Source organism: Martes martes (assembly GCF_963455335.1).
Source record: "Martes martes genome assembly, chromosome: 6".
Classification (NCBI taxonomy): domain Eukaryota; kingdom Metazoa; phylum Chordata; class Mammalia; order Carnivora; family Mustelidae; genus Martes; species Martes martes.
The window spans coordinates 96097779-96119469 of record NC_137893.1 but is presented as its reverse complement, the minus strand read 5'-3'; the positions used below and the strand labels follow the sequence as shown (position 1 = coordinate 96119469).

Genomic DNA, 21691 nt, shown 5'->3' with positions numbered 1-21691 from the left:
AAAAATGGTCTAATTCAGTTTCTGTCTTTTCTATATAATTGTCTAATTGCACCAAGATATTCGGTTAATCAACAAAACACAAGAAATTAAGAGGAATTAGGAGGCTCTACTCTTAGTCAATAGGCCTTTCATTTAATTATACAGTTGGCAACACAATTAAATACAACTGAATCCGTTATTCATAGAGGTAAAAGAGAAACATGTAAGTCAATCCAACAATGCAGATCAGTTATTGGATCTCTTATCCAAAGATTTTGAAATTCATACGTATTTTTGATGCAATTGTCACAGTCTTGTGAACAAAGATGAGCTAACTAGAATGCATGGGTATCCATGTAGGCTACTTAATTTCAATGTTGAAGATTTTAATTGAAAATATCCAAAACTTCACTATTAGAAAATTAGAAACTGCTCAGAACACATATTGGATCCATTCATATATTGCAGGAAAAGCTTGTTATTCCTACACATCCCTTAACTTATCCACTTACATTGATGATTCCTTGTCTTGTATATATTTGTTATGACTACACAGTCTCTCATTCTTGTTTCACATTGTCCAATAAGAAGATGGGATGGATATACACAACCAAAAAGACAAAGAAAAATTATACAGGCTCTCTCCTAATTCCTAGATGTTTATGACCTATTTACTCATATAAAATAAGGTTATTGGAATCAGTGAGCCCAATTCTTGATTATTTAATGGTTTACAAATGTCCAGCTATAGGCAGAAGGATTGAAGAAAAGTACATGTTCTCTGTTCTCACAATATTTTATGAAACCAAAGTCCTAAATACCATCTAAAAATAGATATTTTTGAGATCCTAGGCAAAAGGAAAATACTACTCCCAAGTTGAATCCACTACTGTAAAATAGACATCTCAGCACAACTTGGGCAAATATGAAAATACTTCTCTTAATCCCCTCAAGTTCTAACATTGGACTTATGAAAACAAAATCTCTGCATCAATTTGAATGTACAGACATTTAAACAGAGTTATGGGAACTCTCAAGAAAATGGGTACTTGAATGTTAATGGCGGTATTGCTGTGGGCGGTAGAGGTGGGCAGCTATGGAACCCTCATGGGGTAAGGGGCACAAAAAGAAGGACTGCTCTAGATTAGGGAGTGAAAGCCTTAGAATATGCATGATGAAACTACAACCAACTAATTTTGAGGTAGAAAATATAAAGGTGACTTCTCTTGGATAATGCATATCTGGGGATAACAGTGTCATTCAGAGGTGTCCTATGGGTATACATATTGGAAAAATCTGTATAATCCTGCTGACTAGAAAGATACCGTGCTTTGGAAACACCTGCAGGACACTATCTAACTTCTATCAGTGTATTCTTCTCTTGATCTGAACACGTCTTTATAGTTCTCCCGAGATGATACTGAGGATTCAAACTGACTACGTGTACTTTCTGTTCCTCCTGGAGAAACTAAAATATTACTGATGAAGACCCCTCTGGGTCTTCCTGTGCAAGGGGGTAAGAGCAGAAGCAAAACCGAAGAAAAGATCCCCCAGGAGATAAGCCACACAAAAAATCCAGGTTCAGCTCTTTCTAACAGCAAGTTTTCAGCACATAATAAGGTCTATTCCAAAATCTTAAATCCACATTTTATACCTGACTTCATTTTCTTTCTCAGCTGTTCCTTTCCCTTTTGTTTCCTTGTTTTACCTTTTTTCTCCTTTTGCCACCACCTTTTGTTTTCCTTCTCTCTGGGGCAAGATGAACCATCTAAGTTATTCTCAGAAGAGTAATACACAGGTATATCCCAAACCCAAACAGTGCAGCCACAAGCAGCACCAATCCCAAATAAGGGACTCAGTATCATGGGCAGGCCTGTTGGGCGGCAGGTATCCCATTTAAGCCCTTAAACTTGTAAAAACACACAAAAAGACCTATGTGACATTAGAAGTTGGTAGAAGAAATATTTAGTTTTGGTTTCATGCATTTTGAGGCCATTTAGATTTTAGCTAACCTGTTGTGAAGTCTTTTTCCATCAGTTTCTAAGAAGCAATGTCTTTAATGTGATCTACCTTATACTTTCTCTTTGCAAGTTTTCCCCAAATAAGAAACTAATTTGGAGATGACAGTTTAACCCACTTGGGACTATTAGTTCTAAAGTCTGAATATACAGTTAGGAAATTAGCAAGATTATTAAGTCTAATATGTAGCATAACTTATTTTAATAAAGAGAAGAGAGTAAGAATTAGCTACTGTCTGAAAGATTTTTCTCTAAAAATTTGAACATGACTTGCAGCACTGCTTGACTATTTTGTTGGATTTTCACACCATCTATGGTAGTTCTTCCATTCCTTATCAAAGAACTGTCAAGTTTGAGGGAGTTTGAACTCATCTTATGCAAGCTTCCCCTTTCTTACGTCACCTGTCCTTATTTTAATTCACATTTTTGCTGGACTTTTTACAATTTTCAGAAGCTTTCTCATACATGATACCTTTTCTTTTTGACAGTATCACCACTGCAGGTGGGGCAGGATAGGGATTATTTGCTTAATTATACACCAGAAAAGATGGGGGCTCTGATGGTGATCCTTGGTCCTAGAGGACTCTGTGTTACCTCTCACACACCTGGGTCCTCTTTTGTCATATTCTCCAGACATTCACAGTGTTTAGAGATCTTCACCCTCATGTATTAAGGTGCAGTGAGTGGTTTAGACCAAATCACATAGAAGCTAATGACATATTTGCCTGAAATCTGCATTTCCTAAACATACTTCTCTCCTAAGAATGCCTGCATATTCTGAAGAGGTTTTCTAAAAACTTTCATCATCACTAAACAAAGGCAGTTTGTAAATCTTGCTATGGTATGGCACAAGACCGGGGCTAAAGGTGTGTCCTTGTGTAATATATCTAGCTGCTGAAACGTGAGACCCCCTGCTTTAGAGAGCTGGTACTTTCTAGACTCTTTCCCTCACTCAAAGAACATGGAAAAGCTGAGAGAAGGCATACAGAGCTCCCCATTCTGCTTACTTGGTCGCTAGGATCATCTTTTTTCTTGCTGTCTGTTCTTTCTGTTCCATATGTTGTCTGGCAAGATGTTCTCCTACAGCTTTGGCTGGAAACTCTGTTTCACAAGTGTAGCCAAAATCCCGAGCCAAGTGTAAAGCTTCCCCTGTTGGCAGACAATAAAAGTCAGTTTTCCACAAATGTCTAAACTCAGTAAGAGTAACACTTTATATTTCCCTCAAGCCTCCCCCTTCCTTGTGGTCAGATCGATCCTCTTTTCCTATTTATTCTAAATAATACTAGGGAAAAGACTTTTGGGGTGGGGGATAGAGTAGGAGGAGGAGAAACTGAGGAACAGAGAAGCTACTTACCAGGCAGGGGCGTGTGAAAAACTGTGGGGAAACAAGAATATGATCTAGGAGTTTTGACTTTCCTCGAGACCAGTTTAGTTTCTCAGATCCTACAGGTTAATGCCAGAGGGAAAATCTCCATGGACTTGCCGTTCTGTTGTTGATCTACCTAAAGTCTAACCTTAGTGTATTTGAAACATTCAGATATCTTTCCCAGGAGATCTATCAGAATATTGACAAAGGGTCCAAGTAAATTTCCAAAGAACCTGGGACACTTTGGAAAGGGGAGAACAATGAATTCTATCTATTTCATACTGCTCTGTTTACAAGGATGCAATATTCTATGATCATAGTACCGGCATATCAGGCTTCATGGCAGTCTTCAGTACCTTTTAGCAGTGTGAAATGCTTCTTATGCACACTAATAAAAACACAGTGCTTTTTAAGTATAGTAAAATCATAAATAACTTTTAGTCTTCCACAAAAATCTTAAACCTGAATAAATTGATAAGAAATGAGGTAAAAATGGCTTATCCGCCAAGTAAGGTTTGGTGATAAAGTTCAATCTTGAAAACAATAGTAGTTTTAAAGCTCAAGCCAAATTTCACTTGAGCACGAAAACTTAAAAAAAACAAAACAAAAACAAAAACAAGCTTTCACTGCACATATACTGAGCTCCTACCTTGCTCAAGGTGCAGTGCATATGTAGGAGTAATGAGGGATATAAAAGGGCCGTCCCTGTTTCTAGGACAACAACAACCACCCCCATAACAGTAGCAAAAAACACCTTAGTAGCACTTTCTAATTTACGCAGCAACCTATATGAGCACTATCATCTGCTCATGTTTACTGACTTTATATTGTTATTATTTATAACACAAGCTATTGTACTACAAGCATCACGTGAGTGTTAGAGAGAAAATGTTTTACTGATGTTAAAAGGGGGAAAAGGTGGTCAACATGGGGAATTAGATCAGATAATGATTTGTGAATTAGGGATCATGACACCCCCCCCCCCCCATTTCAAAGCAGTGGCCAGTTTTTAGTTAAGATTTACATATTCACGTGGTAGGAAACATCCTTCTTAGTCATCCACTCTAAATAGGAAGAGGGCATAACTACATGCAGAGGGTCCCTATGTTGAGGAGTTTGGGTAGTGCTGGTTATTGAAGGGTCACAGTTTTAGATAAAGCTGCAATGTACAGGAAATATTTTTAAAGGGCTTATAACTAGCAGTTTATACCCCTAACCGATTGAGAAAGAAAATGTATGCATATTTGACAGAAAAATGGCACAAAGATTTTTTTTGGAAAAAAAAAAAAAGGCATTGTGGGATGCCTGGGTGGCTCAGTCAGTTAAGTGTCTGCCTTTGGCTCAGGTCATGATCCCAGGGTTCTGGGATCAAGTTCCATATCAGGCTCCCTGCTCAGTGGGGAGCCTGCTTCTCCCCTTGCCTGCTGTTCTCCCTGCTTATGCTCACTTTCTCTCTGGTAAACAAATGAACAAAATCTTAAAAAAAAAAAAAAAAGACATTGTAATGCCATATAGGACGGTCACTTTTGCTAGAAAAATGACAGAAAGGAGATAATTCAAGACATTTCAAATTTGAGGCATATAGTCTAAAGCAGTGACCCTAACACATGACAGAGGATAAGCTCATGTGATCTTGGGATTTACAAGTATCTTGTAAATATACTATACAAGTATATTGCCACACAATAACCCATTCGCAGTGTCATCTTTGTACATTGTGTTGAGTTATGGATATTGATATATCTGCATATTATAATATTGTCACAGAAAGATATTTGGAAAGCATTTTCACAGACACTATTATATATATATTTGTCCTCTACTGCTTGTGCAGTAGTGGGAGAAGTGAAACAGTGCAAATGGGAGGGTGGCTGCATGTCTCCTAAATTTAATGCTAAAACCTGACTCTGGTCCATTATATGCAAAGTTCTCACCGTGTGTAGTTTTTGAAACAGTTTGAATGGAACAGCTGCTATTTACATTTACACTGACAGCCATATCCTTCCTTCCCTTAGTTCTGTTTACTGCTTTCTCTTGCTTGCAATGTAACATTGTTACTGGATGTATAGCTATGTTACATCAAAAAAAGTGGCAAGTGAAGGCACTCTGATACGTAGTTAAAATAGGTGTACCATGCCACAAAAGCTTTGTGTATGAGGACCCAAGAACGAATGAATAAATGAATCCATGAATTAAAATACATATGATATCCAGCAAGTAGGACACATCTGTATTTAAATTCTGTATCTTAGAGTGAACAAGTTTAAGAAAAATAGAAATTTTAGGATCATAAAAAGCATGTGAAGGGGAGCCTGGGTGGTTCAGTAAGTTAAGCATCAGACTCTTTAGTTTCCACTCAGGTCATGATCTCGAGGGTCATGAGATAGAGCCCCACAACGTGGGGGGGGGGGTGGTGGTTCATGTTCAGTGGCGAGTCTGTTTGAGATTCTCTCCTTCTGCTCCTGTCCCCAGCTCACATGCTTGCCTGGACGTGAGCATTCTGTCTTGCAAATAAAGAAATAAACCTTTCTAAAAAAAATGTTTTTTAAAAAAGCGTGTGAATAAGATTCTAGGGGATCTGACTGATTTGTGAAGGTAAAGATCAATGAGCTTCTGTGTCTCTGTGGTAGGGCAAAAGCAGGTACAGTAACCTGTGGTAGAAGAGTGATTCAGGAAGGGCTGAGAACATTTTTCCTTCTGTTTCCATATGGCAAATACTGCCGTGTCACCTCAAAGCCTCGTAAGATGAGGTAGGATGCCCTAGTTTTTGTTTGCAAAACAGGTTTAAGTCATTTTGAAATCTTAATGCACCGTGCCACTTGACCAACCAGGATCTTCCACCCTTTTTCACACGACCGGTCAATACACTGACTTCAGCATGGATGACCACCTTATATTGTGTTATTTCAAGGCTATTTTAGATGTAGGATAGATGTTTGGGGTTAGGGTCATTGTTTGTATAAGAGTATGTTAAGTGCAAGTCTTTAGGGTCTATAAGCTAAGTAGTCCTTTTCTCCCTTTCCAAAAAAAAAAAAAAAAAATAGAAACCCTTAAGAAGTATTCATTTTTTTCCAATGCTAACATCAGCAGTAGGTGACACACTGAGTAACTCTCTCAAAAAGTTAACAGAAGTAAAATTACAGAATATGAGATGAGCATAAAAAAGAATTTGTTCCCTGAGGTCAGGACACTCATTTTTTACTCAAAAGCAAAAAGTGAACAACTAGGGGAAAATATTAAGAAAAGTTTAAATGAACATCACTGATGCAGCCTAGAAGGAGAAAGTTAATGGGAAAATGTTTTCTGGATCACCTGTTTTACTGAGTTTCTGGGCTCCTACACTATTTTACAAGAAGATCTAAATGTATTTTTATTTTTATTTATTTATTTTATTTATTTTTAAAGATTTTATTTATTCATTTGACAAACAGAGATCACAAGTAGGCAGAGAGGCAGGCAGAGAGTGGGGGGAAGCAGGCTCCCCGCTGAGCAGAGAGCCCAAGGTGGGGCTCGATCCCAGGACCCTGAGATCATGACCTGAGCCAAAGGCAGAGGCTTTAGCACACTGAGCCACCCAGACTCCCTTAAATGTATTTTTAAATAGAAATAAATATCCGCTTGTCAACCTTTTATGTTGCTAAGGATTTTTCCCTTCCTTTAGAATTGTTGTATTTTAGGGAAAAATGTACTTCAGACAATGAAAAATCAACATCTAATACACTAATTTGCACTAAAGGATACTTCTATATTTTGATTACCAAATGATTCTTGTCAACTGTCACTGTAACAGTATTGCCTTAAGAACAATTTGTTTAACTTAGTATCGCAATACCTGATGTTATTAGATAAAAGCAATGATTCATATGTGTTAACCTCTAGTCACATGTCTATGATTTCAATTTTATTTATATGTATGGGAAACTAGCACGTTGAAATCTATTTGTGGGATTAGTCTAAGAAGTACCTATTAGAAAGCAAATCTGAGGGACATCTGACTTCCTCGGTCAGTAGAGCATGTGACTCTTGATCTCAAGATTGTGAGTTCGAGCTCCACACTGGGTGTAGAGATTACTTAAAAACAAAATCTTAAAAAAAAAAAAAAGCAAATTTGAGAATATTTTTAAACCTGGATAAGATACTCTATTAAATAAACTGTAATACCAAGCCATAGTAAACCCTAGAGCTGAAGGACAAAATTAATATATTATATGTTAGCCAAACTATTCGGAAAGGAATGTACTCTATATCACTACATATAATACAACCTATGGTATAAGTAATTGTCTTATAATTCAGTGGTTCCCGAGTTTAATGATGATTTTGTTTAAATAACGCTTTGTTTTTCAAAGCAATAGTTGTATACCCCATCCCACACCATACACTTAGCACAGCCCCGATTCAAAAATAGGTACTCAGTAAACATCTGTCACGTGAAAAAGCTTTGAAATATCTTATTGGTTAATTACAACAATAGTCTTGTGAAGACTTCTAATGAAAATGGTGAAAAACTAGAACAGAGAATTGGTAGAAAGAACGAACATATAGTTCATTCTAGAAGATCCACAAAAATAGAGTATATCCTTCTATCAGTGGAACCATTTTATAAAATAGACTATATCTATACTTTTCAACACTTGCTGCTCCCATAACCTGGGGTTTGTGTTTTTGTTTTTAATGTCTGGGTGTCACTCCATATCAGTCTCAGGGTATTTGCCTGTTTTGAAACTCCTGAAGTAATCTCAGGCCAACATTAAGAACTACTGTCCCAAGGTGAAGGGAAAGTGTTATGTAGGGATTAATTGTACACCGTCATGAAATACAAGAATTCTGTGACTTACACAAAAGGAAAGCAGTCACTATAAAGTCAATTTTAAACTGTAAAGACCTCTGTCTATCAGGGCTTTTGCATTAAGTGTTCTGCCTTACTTGGCTGACATAGTATAAACTCTAAAAACAAAACAGAAATTTAAAAAAAAAAAAGGAGAGGAACCCAGCTGGCTCAGTTGATAGAGCATTCAACTTTTGATCTCAGGGTCATGATTTCAAGCCCCACACTGGGCATGGAGCCCACTTTAAATAAATAAATAAATGTTTAAAAAAATAAAAACAAAAAACCTGAAATATAATGGTAGAAGGAGAAACAGCACTGTTAAGGAAATGAAATCAGTTTACTGAAAAAGTGTATGTGTACAGAGAGATATAGTGTGAAATGAAGCTTGCTTTTCTTTTACTAGTAGGGAAAAGTTAGGTTTTCAAGAAAAGGTGTTGGGACAACTGGGTGGCCATCTGGAAATAAGCAAATAAAATTGGATCTATACCATGCATCTAACAACAAGGTCCAGATGGATCAACAATTTAAACATAAAAGGTAGAGCCACAAAGTAATTAGAACATGACAGAATTCTTTTACAGTCTGGGGATAAAAAAGTCTTTTAAAATATTATAAGTAAAACTAAAAACTATGATATAAAATATATGAGACATATGATTATACTCATACCAAAAATTCTGTAAGACATAGATCTAAACAAATAAGCGAACCAACAGAAAACTCATAACGGCAAACAGACAAACCAAAGCTAGTGGTTGGGAGGCCTTGCAATGCAGATCAGAGACACAGAGCCAGCTTCCTGTGACATAATGAGCACTTACTAATCAATAAGAAAAATATTTAAAAATATCCCACAAGGACAAAGTAAATGAACAGGCAGCGAAGCTCTTTAAATTCTTCTAGGAATACTCAGCTCAACCTCCTTCATAACCGAGGTAGGCCTTTTTTTTTTTTTTTTTAACCCATCAGATTAGCAAAAATCCGAAAGTTGCCTATCTGCAGAATTATTTATGTAACTGTGAGGTTACTCATTATAGCACGATTTGTAATAGCTGAAGATTGAAAACATCTATATAATATTCAGCAGGGAACTGGTTAAATAAATTATGAAACACTCAAATAAGGAATATCATGAGTGTTTAAAGGAATGGACAACTTGTAAGCCCTGAGAAAAAACATTATTATAAGATGTGAAAAAAAGAACCCAACAGTAGAATAGTGTGTACAGAATACTATAATTTCTTTAAAAAATTAAAAAATCCCACATGCGCGCGCACACACACACACACACACACACCCTTGGAAGGAAATAGAGAAACCATTTGTTTAACAGAACATTTGTTTTCTGCCAGGAGGGGAACTGGACAACTAGGGAATAGAGTGAAAAACAAATATTTCACTGTATGCTCTTTTGTAACTTTTAAATTTTCTTCTAATATCTGAATAAATTATCTACTTAAAATTATATTAATTCAAAAGTAAAATTACTCTTTGACTCCATTCTTAGAGAGATTTCATTTTAAACTCAAATATTTGTTGTAAATTAAAACACAAACAATTCTAAAACTGCCACTGCTTTTCAGCAGGATATAGACATCAGTAGGAAGATCTACACTCTGTACTTTTATTAAAATGCCTATGAATTTTGATAAATCTAAATCATGGAAATAAAGAAGAAACGGAGGGTTTGAAAAGCACTTTAGTCAAGGCATATATGTTGAAAGAGAGAATAATGGAAAGAAGAAGAAAAAATCACGAGGGAAGTAACACAGAGGTTGTGTTTTTAAGTGAGCAGCACAGCCTGCAAGACTGAGAAGTGAAATGGACCAAAGTGGGCAACGGCAGGCAGGACTCAGCCAAGTGGGTAAGAAGCTCTGTACTTCTGCCACCATGTCTCTCTTTATTGTGAGCTTAATGAATGGGGTTCCGAGGACCTAGAGAAGGGAATAGTTACTGAGGGAGGAACTCTGCGTCCTTGACTGAAACTGTGAGAAAAGGCCCTTGGTGAGGTACACCCACATCAGACTATGAAGAGAAATAAGCTTCTATCATGGTAAACCATTGATAATTTGGGAATTAACTGTTATAATAACTAACATTATCCTAACCATTATAGATATTATCTTTATTTATAAACTAAGAAAATAAAGCTGAGTCAGGTTAAGTAACCACCTCAAAGTCTGACAAAATTTCAACAATGACTTTATTGGGCGCTTGGGAGGCGTACTTGCCCAAGGGAAAATACATCTAGGTCATGCGGGACAACTAGTTCATGTGAAGATGTGGAGGGCAGGGTCTGGAAGGTTATATTTTTTGAAACTAAAGAATGAAACAACAACAAAGAAGGATTTAAACTCAAAATCCTTTGAATCCTGAATGGAAATTATTTACAATATTTCTAAATGATCCCTTTCCTTTTGCTGGTGTATATTTACATCCTTCTCTGCCCCACAGTTTTGAAATACACACACACACACACACACACACACACACACACACACAGGATTTTACCCCCTGTCACAACAAACTGCAAGTCAAGGTATTTATGTTTAAGGACTTAAATGGTGCTTTTCGAACTCCTGGTGTTGCCTGAGAATGTTACATGAACTTTTCCAAATTCAACAGAACTCTCCCAGGAAAACACCCCACTCCGGTGCACAAAACCTCCCTCCAGCAACACTCTGTAGCTTTGGCCATCCTGGAAAATGTCAAGTGAGGGGGGAGCAATGGGTAGGAATAACTACATCATTGACTCCTCATGTTTATTTTAACAACCACCAACTCTGCAAAGATTGTTCTGGAATAAAATACAGAGGAGGCAGCTAACAGAAACTGCTGATTCATAAATAATAAATATATAGTAAGAGTATTAGAATCAGAACAATAATATTGGCCATATTCTTTGAATGTTTTCCAAAGATAGAATTATTACCACGATACAAGAGGTGGAGATTACCCCACGATCTCCTCGGGAAGATACATGCATTGGGTTAAACAGCTCTAATCCACCACATTTTCTGGAGAGTAACATCTCTCTGATGTCATAGATAACCAGAAAGAGACAAAAGAGAAGTCACAGGAATATAACTAAAACAAGGGGAAACAAAAAGGACATCAAGTTTATGATAAAGTGGGGAAGAAGATGTTCCAACCATTAGCTATATATCTAAAACCCATTCGGTAAAGATGGATAAAAAGGGGAAATGATCTACTATTACATTCTGAGGACTCTGGATTCGAATATTCATATCACATTCTAGCTCAGATATGTTCATTACATGGGCCCAAAAAATCCCCACTCTAAATAACTGCCTTACCAGAATGTTCACTTTTCAAACAACGTTGAGGTGAAAAGAAGTCAGTTTTAATTCTTCATCTGGTGGTCACTAGGTACAATGATATTTGTAACAAATGTTGTGATTTAAGTATAATTTTGCATTAAATAGTTCTCTCCCTTAAATTCCTAAAATAATCCCCAAATAATTACTTCAATATGTTGATTTGAGAACAATGTTAGGGTGGTCCTATCAATAGAGTGACTCCATTTCAAAGAAACACAGGAAATTTATTATAAAACAATTACAAACTGAATGATGGAAAAGCCCAAGGCAAGCATGGAAATTTGGACTATCATAATGAAACTACTGTTATTTATGTCAGTGACAGGGGTAGTTCTTGAAAAACCAATGTTTGGGTGTTTTTATTTGCTAATTTCAATGTCCATTATAAAATGCACCTCGCTGTTCACCAATTGGATCTTTACAAAGGTTATATCATTTCTGCATGGAATGCCTACCAGAGTTTCCATGAACTACCCTTTAAAAAAAAAAAAATTCTACCAAAATAGAAACAATGGCAAGGCTGTATTCAAGTCTTCCTCAGAAAAGGCCTGACAAGTATGGTAACATCATGGAAAGCTGATCTTCATGAAATTTATTTTTAAGTCTGGTGTATGAGAAATAAAGCCAGTTAGATATTATCTCACTTATGCTCAAGTCCTGTAGCAAAATGGGGATGGTGTGGGGTGTGTGATTTAATGCTAATAATATAGCATTGGACCATCAGAATGTTTGAGAAATAACTCTATAAGAGTCTTAATCAAGGGCCTTAAGAGACATTTAAGATATATCAAAATAAAAAGTTGTACAACAAAAGAAATAATCAACAAAACTAAAAGGCAACCTACAGAATGGGAGAAGATATTTGTAAATGACATATCTGATAAATTGTTAGTACCCAAAAGATATAAAGAACTTATAAAACTCAAACTCCAAAAGACAAATAATCCAATTTAAAAATGGGCAGAGGACCCGAATAGACATTTTCCCAAAGAAAACATCCAGATGACTAACAGACACATGAAAAGATGTCCATCATCACTTACCATCAGGGAAATACAAATCAAAACCATTGTAAGATATCACCTTACATCTTTCAGAATGGCTAAATTCAACAGCACAAGAAACAACAGGTGTTGGAGAGAACATAGAGGAAAAGAGCACTGGTACACTGTTGGTGGGAATGCAAACTGGTGGAACCACTGTGGAAAACAGTATGGAGGATCCTTAAAAAATTAAAAATAGAACTGCCCTACCATCCAGCAATCACACTTCTGGGTATTTACACTAACTCAAAGGGATACATGCACCCCTATGTTTATAGCAGCCTTATTTACAATAGCCAAGATAGGAAAACAGTCCAAGTGTCCATTGATTGATCAATGGATAAAGAAGCTGTGGTATATATAATGGAATATTATTCAGTCATAGACAAGAATGAAATCTTGCCATTTGCAATGACATGGAGAACGCTGGGGTTAATAAGTCGGTCAGAGAAAGACAAATAACGTATCATTTCACTCAGATGTGGAATTCAGGAAACAAAACAAATGAGCAAGGGGGAGGAAAAAAAGAGAGAGGGGACAAACCAAGAAACAGATTCTTAACTATAGAGAACAAACCAAGGGTTACAGGGGTCGGGGGAGAGATGGGGGAAATAGGCGATGGGGATGAAGGAAGGCACTTACTATGATGAGCACCAGGTGATGTATGGATTTGTTGAATCACTATATTGCACATTTGAACTTAATATTATACTGTAACTTAACTAACAAATTAAAATACAAACTTTAAAAAAAGCCATTTAAGAGAAGCTAAATTACTAGGTATGAGTATTCAAATATACATGTGGGTTTTTGCAGAAAATCTAGGAGGTAAAAAGGAGATATCAATAAAAATGGTTAGAAAAATACTATTCCTTCCCATAAGACCACAGATTTATAAGAAAGCCAATGGACCATTTTTTGATGACTAGGAATCTAGTTTTGGAATTTCTGAAAAAATCGACCTGAAATATTGCTGGTTCTTACAAAATATGTTTGATAGAAAGAGAAGAAAAGTATCACTCAAAGACAGGCTCAACTCAAAGTCTTAGGGACACCAACTGGTAAATATGGGAAAGCTTTAATTTACCACTTAAAACTACACAAGCGAAACAAAATCTGAAAGAACTGAATCAGACCCATGTTAGTTAAAAAAAGATCAAGTTTCCAAAAGTACTGAAGAGAAGCATTAACTGTCAATCTTCCAGGGGCTTGATAAATCCAAATTGAGTCACTGTTATTTTGTATCCATCCAGCATCATCTACACGATTCCAATGACTATGACCCTAATGCAGAAAGAAAATGGCATCTTGGTGGCTGGAGAAGGCCATCGGCTGTCATCACCAACCCAACCAAAATGTGGGAATAAAAATATACAGGAGAGTCCTCAATTCTGAAACTGCTTTTGCTGTCAGCCAGGGATAAAATAAAGCCTATTTTAATTTAGATGGAATGTCCCTGTTCTTCGAGTATGAGGTTTTCTCCGTGTCCTCAGACAACTTGTAGTTTTTTAAACTGTGTGTCATGACTCAGGGTGAGTCTTGAAATAAATTCAGGTGGTTTATCATCAGTATTAGAAAGAACACAAAAATATGGAACAGAATAAAAATCAGAGAATATGACACACTGTAATAAAACTTTTAAGAGTGCGTGTGTGAGAGAGAGACAGACAGAGAGAAAGTGTGCGTGTGCATTTGTGGGTTATAATATGTGGGGAGTTGAGGGATGCAAGACGTCCTTTGCCTCTAAAGTTCTTTTCCTCAGCTCCATCACAGGCTGGAACTAAACAAAAAAGAAGTATTTCTCCGTATCATGACGATTTGGGGGATTTCAAAAGGATCCAATTAAAGTATCTGGAAAGAATTAAATCTTGGGTTTCGTCAGCCAAGGCTAATTGTGACTCCTCCATGAACACAAGCCAGAAGAACAGAGAACACAGTTAGATATTTCTGTGGTGCCATGAAGATCACCCCAGGGGTTCACATATTTAACTTTCACCTCCTCTGTTCCCACAGGCTGAGAATTCCCACTCAGAATACTTTGGTGCTTGCCCTCCATAAAAATCAGTAAGAAGGTTTGTGAATATACCCTTTCAAGTATGGCTCTTCAGCTTCTATTAGCCAGGATATTCATGGACACCACAGAAAATGGTCTTTCTTAGGGCCTTTAATTTTCACACCAGTTACAAATCTCACAAGAATTCAGTCAGTGCATCCTAGGAAGCGGAAAGGATCTCAAGAAACATTTAGACCAATGATCCTTAAACTTCATTATACATTAGATTCACTGGGGAGTTGAAAAAGAAGTGTAGATGTCTGGGTCATACCCCCCTAGAGACTGAGTTTCAATTGTTTTAGGGAAGGGTCCCAGGCATTTTTAATAAACCTCCAGAGTTGATTCTCCTACAGAGTTGGGTTTAAGAGCTAGTCCACTCTTACTACCCATATGATTATTTTTTTGTTTGTTTTTAAAGATTTATTTATTTATTTATTTGACAGAGAGAGAGGAGAGAGACAGTGAGAGAGGGAACACAAGCAGGAGGAGTGGGAGAGGGTGCCCGATGTGGGGCTCGATCCCAGGACCCTGGGATCATGACCTGAGCCAAAGGCAGATGCTTAACGGCTGAGCCACCCAGGTGCCCATACCCATATGATTCTTGAATCCACCTCATTATATTCTGAATAAGTGTTTTGTTCTATTGTTAAACAGCTTAATTATAATTATCTTCTTCCTTAAATTGAGCAGGAATCTGTCTCCCTTTAGAATCAACACGTGTGTCGTTTTTTCTACCATGTCCTTCCCCAGTACCTCCAACCCATATGAGTGGATGACACGTCAACTTCCTCTGGCATCTGTTAGTTCTTAGTATCAGCACAGACAAGCAAACACATCATAAGACATAAAATGTAGTAACAGTAACTAACTTATTAAATGTTGGTGGTCAGTAATATTACTGTTGTTATCACTATTATAATTAGGGAACAAAGCAAAGATAATTATTAATAGCAAAATCACCAAAGCAATTTTGCCCAGACTAATGTCTAGAACATACTACTTCAGAAAGTTGTACAGAAAAAGGTATGAATTCATAATCTGGATAAATTCAAGTTGTTTGTTTTTGTGTTTCCCTTACTCTTCACTTCCCAAAGTGCCTTGTATACAAGAGAGTAACCAGTGCAAGAAAAGTGCCACAGGTGTGTTCAGGTGAGTTCAGGTGAGAATTAAAACAGCATTCTGGGTTATGGGAGAACTCTAACCTGGCATTCGAAAGCTCTCCTGTAAAGTCAAAAATAAGTCTCCAATAATACCTCTTCTTAAAAGAAGTTTGAATAAGATTATGTAGTTTAGTCCTTACAGAAGAAACAAAAGGGAAAGGGGGAGTTGGGAAAAAAAAATAACTTCTGGGAAGATATTTTTACCTCGGTCTCTATACCACTGATTAACCTTAACCTTCTGGGACTCAGCTAATGCACCCAGAAAGCCATGGAGCACCACTGTACTTTAAGAGATGCCTACTAGGATTAACACGATATGCTCTCAGGCTTGGTATCATGCCTAGACTCCTGTGATCCCTATATAAAGGGTGATTAATTATCCTATAGATCAGGGTGCACTGAATAATGACAAGTTAAGCTAGATTTATCTGAACCCTAAAATAAACACTAATAAAAATGACAAAACCCAGCCAGCTTTTTGGTTATTGTTATTTAGGAAATACTGGTTGAAGTACCTAAATCTTGCATTGTCTTCCATATTATTGTCAAGATTAGCATATCAAATGACATTTTATGAATTATCTGAGCCTTATGCTGTCTAATGTAGTCATCTTTATCATGATTAATTGGGAAATTCACCCAATTTGTTAACTGTCCTACTTAATACTAGAGTCAAAAATGAAACAGCATATTCTAACAAGCCTGAGTTACAAAGAATTGCTAACTTTGTACCATTACTTTGCTGAGCTGAAAAATCATACCTTCAACTAAGGAAGTGAGGAGGGTAACGTTGGCTGCTTTCCGTCTTCCTGCTGGCAAATTCAGGCCAAGCCTATCCAGTTTCTCTCTCAGGCAGCGGCCCCCATTCTTGGATTTTGCTCTGTCCAAAAACAAAATAAAAACTAAGTTTTGAAAGTTCATATTCTGAGGGAAATGATGAGATGATTTGGCCACCAATTCAACGTGAAACAGAAGGCCTAAGGGCTGAGGGTTGGGGAGTACGGTGTCAGGACAGTTAGAAGACACGATGTGCCAGAAAACAGTTATCTTACCTTCTCAAAATGCCTCCCAAGAGTGAAGCATTGAGGCATTCCGGTGGTGAGAGACGCCTCTTCACCTCAGCAATCGTCACCTTGTATTTGGAAGTTGAACTGAGAAGGGACAAACGGCCGGGGACAGAGCAAAACAAGTCTGTGGGGTTCACCACACAGGTGCCACCTTGTGGGGGGAGGGGAAATATATTACATATTAGTGACAGTGAGAGAAGATAATTGCATGAAAGACAGTTAACATCAAGGCACCTCTTGGGATTTGGGAATACACAACAACAATTGTTCTCATATATACATCACTGGGATCACCTCAGAAAGCTGTTCTGAAGATGTTCTTTCAGATAACAATAAAGGTTTTATCTTTCAAATATCATATAGAACATGTTTGTGGGGGTACAGTTTTTTAATTTAAGCAAAAATTATCCTACGTAGTGCTGGCTGGCCCATCAGTGCTAATTTTGACATCATACACACAAAAAACACTTTAATTAATTGAAAACCCCAAACTCTACCAGTTGACCCCACAGAGGGTCTGTATTATTTTTCCATGGCTCTGTATATGTGTGTGCATGTATGTGCAATAGACACAAGGGATGGCTATATTTTATCCATGATTTATTACATAGACCAATGTTTTGGAATCTCTTTTCCAAATTGCTTGAAAACTGCCATCTCTTTTCCCTCATCCACCTACCAACTATAGGGACTAGAATCACTCACTTCTCAGGCACCACCAAAAATAATCTGCCCATTGTCATAAACTTTCAACTCATGTGGGTAGATGGTAGGTCACATCTCTCTACCACATGTCAGCCCTCAGGACTGGCACACACAGTCAAATATAGCACAAGAGGAGAACATAGTAAGAGCCACATTAAGTGTTATATTATTGTTTTGGTTGTTGTTATCGTTATTACTATTAGGGAACAAAGCAAGATAACTGGTAATAGCAAAATCACCAAAGCAATCTTGCCTTTGGTGTCCGAGCTCCAGAAAGCCCCTTGAACTTTACTCTCCTCCAAGACAACAGAGTACATTCCCTAACCTCAGGCACCTGAAGGAGACTTGAGAACCCAAGATGATAATCCCTGAAGAGAGTTTCCTGCTGCCCAGTCTTCCCATACTGCAAAAATCCTGATCCAGTGTCCATACTACCAACATGGTGGCTACACAGCCCTGGCATTCAAGGCTGCCTCTTCATGCACTGAGCCATCTGAGGGCAGAGCTAATGAAGTTCACTGGCAAGTTCCAATTCAAGGCTTGCTTTCCTAAGCACACATTTGATTTCTTCCACTATGGGAGATCTTAAGACTCATCTCTGCAAAAGGTCAAGCTCTATGAGAGAAAAGAGAGAAAAGTAGGTGGAAGAAGAAAAGCAAGCAGGAAAGTGTTGCCCAAAATCCTTTTACTCAAAGGATGGTTCTCAACTGGCAGCACTGGCATCTCCTGAGAGCTTGATAGACATGTGGAATCCCAGGCCTAACTCCAGAACTTCTGAGTCAGAATCTGCATTTTAACAAGATCCCCAGGTGGTTCATGGGCACATTAAATTTTGAGAAGCCCTAGTCTACGGCTCACCACTTGCCTCCCACATAGCTCCTCCCCTCCTTTACTAAGCTACTCAGGGAGAATGCTGTGTTGCTGGAGTCTCTGGCATTCAGATTTGGGTATGTTCTCTGAGCACAGTGGTTAAGGAACCTGGGAGGATGTTTAAAAAGGTGAAGGGGTCCTGGACCTGGGTGGAAAGAACAGGTTAGCTTTACCCCTCTCTTAAAGTGTTTCTACCCCTGTACTACCTGGAATTCTTCCAGGCTGTCTTAGAGTCATCCAAGTTTCCGCTGAAAGTGCTGCAACTCTTTCTCCTTAAGCATTCTAAGGCTGGCGATCACCCTGAATGACCCCCCAAAACTGAAGAGAGGATACTGAGAACATTAGAGTAACTAGACCTCTCCAGACTGGAAGATGAGTCCTGCATACTTGGCTACATTCCTAATGTTAGTGCTGGTGCCAGGAAACTGACCCTCAGTCTGAAAACTGAGAGGTCACAATGTCATCTGTCAAATTGAAATCCTTTTCCTGGAATTAAACTTGTGGTCAACATAGTGGAAAACCATGCAAATGCCTGTCTTGGGAGCCCCAAACACAAATTCACCTGCACTTCTCCACTTAACATTGTCACAGAGAATTTAAAGCTGATCCTCCTCCTCTTCCTCCTCATCTTGCTCCTCCTCCTCCTCCTCCATCATCATCATAGTTTTCCCAGATTTGGGGGCCTGGAACTACCATTATCCCCATTCATTGACACTCTCCCTTTATACCTATAGATTCAAAATGTATTTTACAAAAAACTCGTAAGTGACTTCTCAAAAATTACGATGAACAGGCCATCAGTGAAGCTGGCTTTTAGCATCCTATTGTCAGAATCAGGAGCCTGATAACTTTAGGACTTCGGTCACGGTGGGGTCATCTGAAGCAAAACATATTAAAGAATCATAATATCTATACTCAAAATTCACAGAGCCCTCTTCTGAAAATGGGCTTCCATCCCTTGTTATGGAATCATAAGCAAATTTACATTCTTACATAAACCCTCCTCTCTGGTAAAATAGCCAATACGCAACTGAGGACACAAGCAGTCTCACCTAATGGGTCTCAAGTAAATTATGAGAGAAGAATGTTTGTGCATGTGCTACTTTCCCAGTATGTCAAGGGAAAAGAAGGACACAGCTTTAGATCTTCCCTATATTCACTAATCTACAGTGGGTCAGAAACCTAACTTAGGGAGATACAGAAGATTATAAAAGATCTTTGTTTAAAAAAAAAAAAAGAGTCAAATCAGATTTTCTCCAACTGAAAAATTGTCCCCTTTTGGCAAAGTGAACCCTGTGTGGTGAAAACCAGCTGCTCCCAGGGAAGTCATTGGATCTGCTATCTAGCCAAGTGCTACCATGCTGGGCTCTGGGTCTTTCCTGCATCCAGGTTAGGCTTCTGGCTTTTGCTCAAATAAGCGTTTATTAGGTAAGTTACACTGGCTGCATATTAAGAGTATGCTTTATGCACACACAAACTGCCTGGAGGATTTATTTTGTATTCAGGATTAGCCATCAACTCTAGAGTCTTTTATTTTTTATGTCATAGCATCTTTAAAGGGAATTTCTGTTGCTTTGATAGTTGGCATTGCTGCAGCCTTGGGGAACTCTCTGGTCCTGGCTAAAGATTTGGCAACTTGTAGAGTTTACAGCAGCCTGGGGAACCTGATATCTTTCTTCCCGGTGGTTTATTTTTGGGGGAGGAAGAAGAGATTAATAGGTCAACATAACCAGATTTTTGTGTTTAGAATGAAGGTCCAAGGAGGGGACCCAGACTAGAGATAGCAATGATGAGATTTCAAAGGAAAGCCATGAGAGTCATCCAGGCCAAGGCATTTACAGTATTCAACCCCAGGGTTACCAGTTCTTTATGGTACCTGTGTTGCAGGTGGGCTCTTATTGAAATTACATAACGTTCATTCTAGATCCAGCACTCCAGTTTGAGATGCCTCTGGCGCCAGAACCAGGCTACTCATGCAGAGCTTTTCTCGAGTACATCTCCTTTCCATTCATAGTGCACAGAAGTAATACTCCTATGGAGGGCACTATTTTCAAAATTGAAATTTGCACATGGGGCTTCCTATTTCCAGTGATGTTCAAACTCAGATCTGTGGCAATAGAAACAGCATAAGAAATCAGGGACTATCTACTTAAGGTCATTTGTCTAGAACATGACACTCATAAAACGGATAACTCTGCCATAGCTTCAGGGAAAAGTCAGGCAGAGAAACTGTGCAGGGGACAAAACTGGGCACAAAACACACAGAAGCAGATCCTTCAGCTGCCAGACCTTGTTAGATCCCATGAGGCCAAAGAAAAACGGAGTCGGGCTGCACCCTTCCTGGGGTGGCTGGAGATATCTGGCCCTGTGTTGGCAGGCGCAGCCTAGGGGAGTGGGAAAAAGACTGGGCTGCAAGTAAGAGGTTGGCCAACTAGCGACCCATGCGACCTCTGATGAATAACTCTGGGCCCTGGTCTGTCCATCTGAAAAATGGGGATGATCGCGCCTGCTCAACTTATTTCCCCAGCCCGTGGGAGGTGCAACGGGAAACGGACGCACACGTGCTCAGCATCCTGAATAAAGCCCACCCAACTCCACCATCATGTTGAGCAACTACCACCGCTCAGGGGCGCGAGCTTTGGAGCGCAACAAGATCCCCACCCACCTTTTGCGCGGCTACGGGATAGAAAGACAAGCGCCCACGCCTGAGTGCGCTTTTCCTTTTCTTATCCAGGCAATTAGGGCAGAGGAAACAGCCGCGACCGTCTCCAAGGAGCTGTGGCTCTCCTGGAGGCCCTAAAGCTGCCTGTAAGCCACGCGCCCCCTCTGGGTGCCTTCCTCTCAAAGAACAGAGCTGGTGATGGCTAGAGGCCCTGCGCGCTCTCCAGGTGCGATCAATACTTCCTGGCTGGCTTCCGGGCGCGGGGCTGACGCGCGCAGCCTCTCCAAAGCCGCAGCGCCGCCCCACTCCCCGTCGCTTCGGTGTTGACATAATTAGACCAAATCTTGAGAGCAAAATAAATGTTCTGTTCGCCTTACAGCCAAACAGATGTTTACAATTCAAATGAAAGAAATACAAACGGCAGGGATTTTTTTCTCCCCTTCTTCATCTCCAGTGATCGCTCGTTTTTTCTGACACATTAAAAATGTGTAAGCGATTATAGGAGTTTCCTGTCCCTGTTTGTTCTGCGGGTGCATTTCTGTGAGGTGCGCGTGTAAACTGGGTGGGGTAGGATCATTCTCGGCTGCTTCCTCTCT

At 38.8% G+C, this 21691-nt stretch overlaps 1 protein-coding gene across 2 annotated transcripts in view; it reads right to left on the bottom strand.

The window, feature by feature from the left end:
* TFAP2D (transcription factor AP-2 delta) overlaps positions 1-21691 on the bottom strand; it is a gene marked incomplete at both ends in the record, with an annotated part of 53470 nt that overhangs the window by 21733 nt on the left and 10046 nt on the right. For both annotated transcript variants that reach the window (XM_080806621.1, XM_080806620.1), the window contains 3 exons: positions 3005-3146; positions 16553-16671; positions 16844-17009. In XM_080806621.1, the coding sequence (XP_080662747.1) occupies positions 3005-3146; positions 16553-16671; positions 16844-17009 (427 nt within the window). The remainder of the gene's footprint in view (positions 1-3004; positions 3147-16552; positions 16672-16843; positions 17010-21691) is intronic.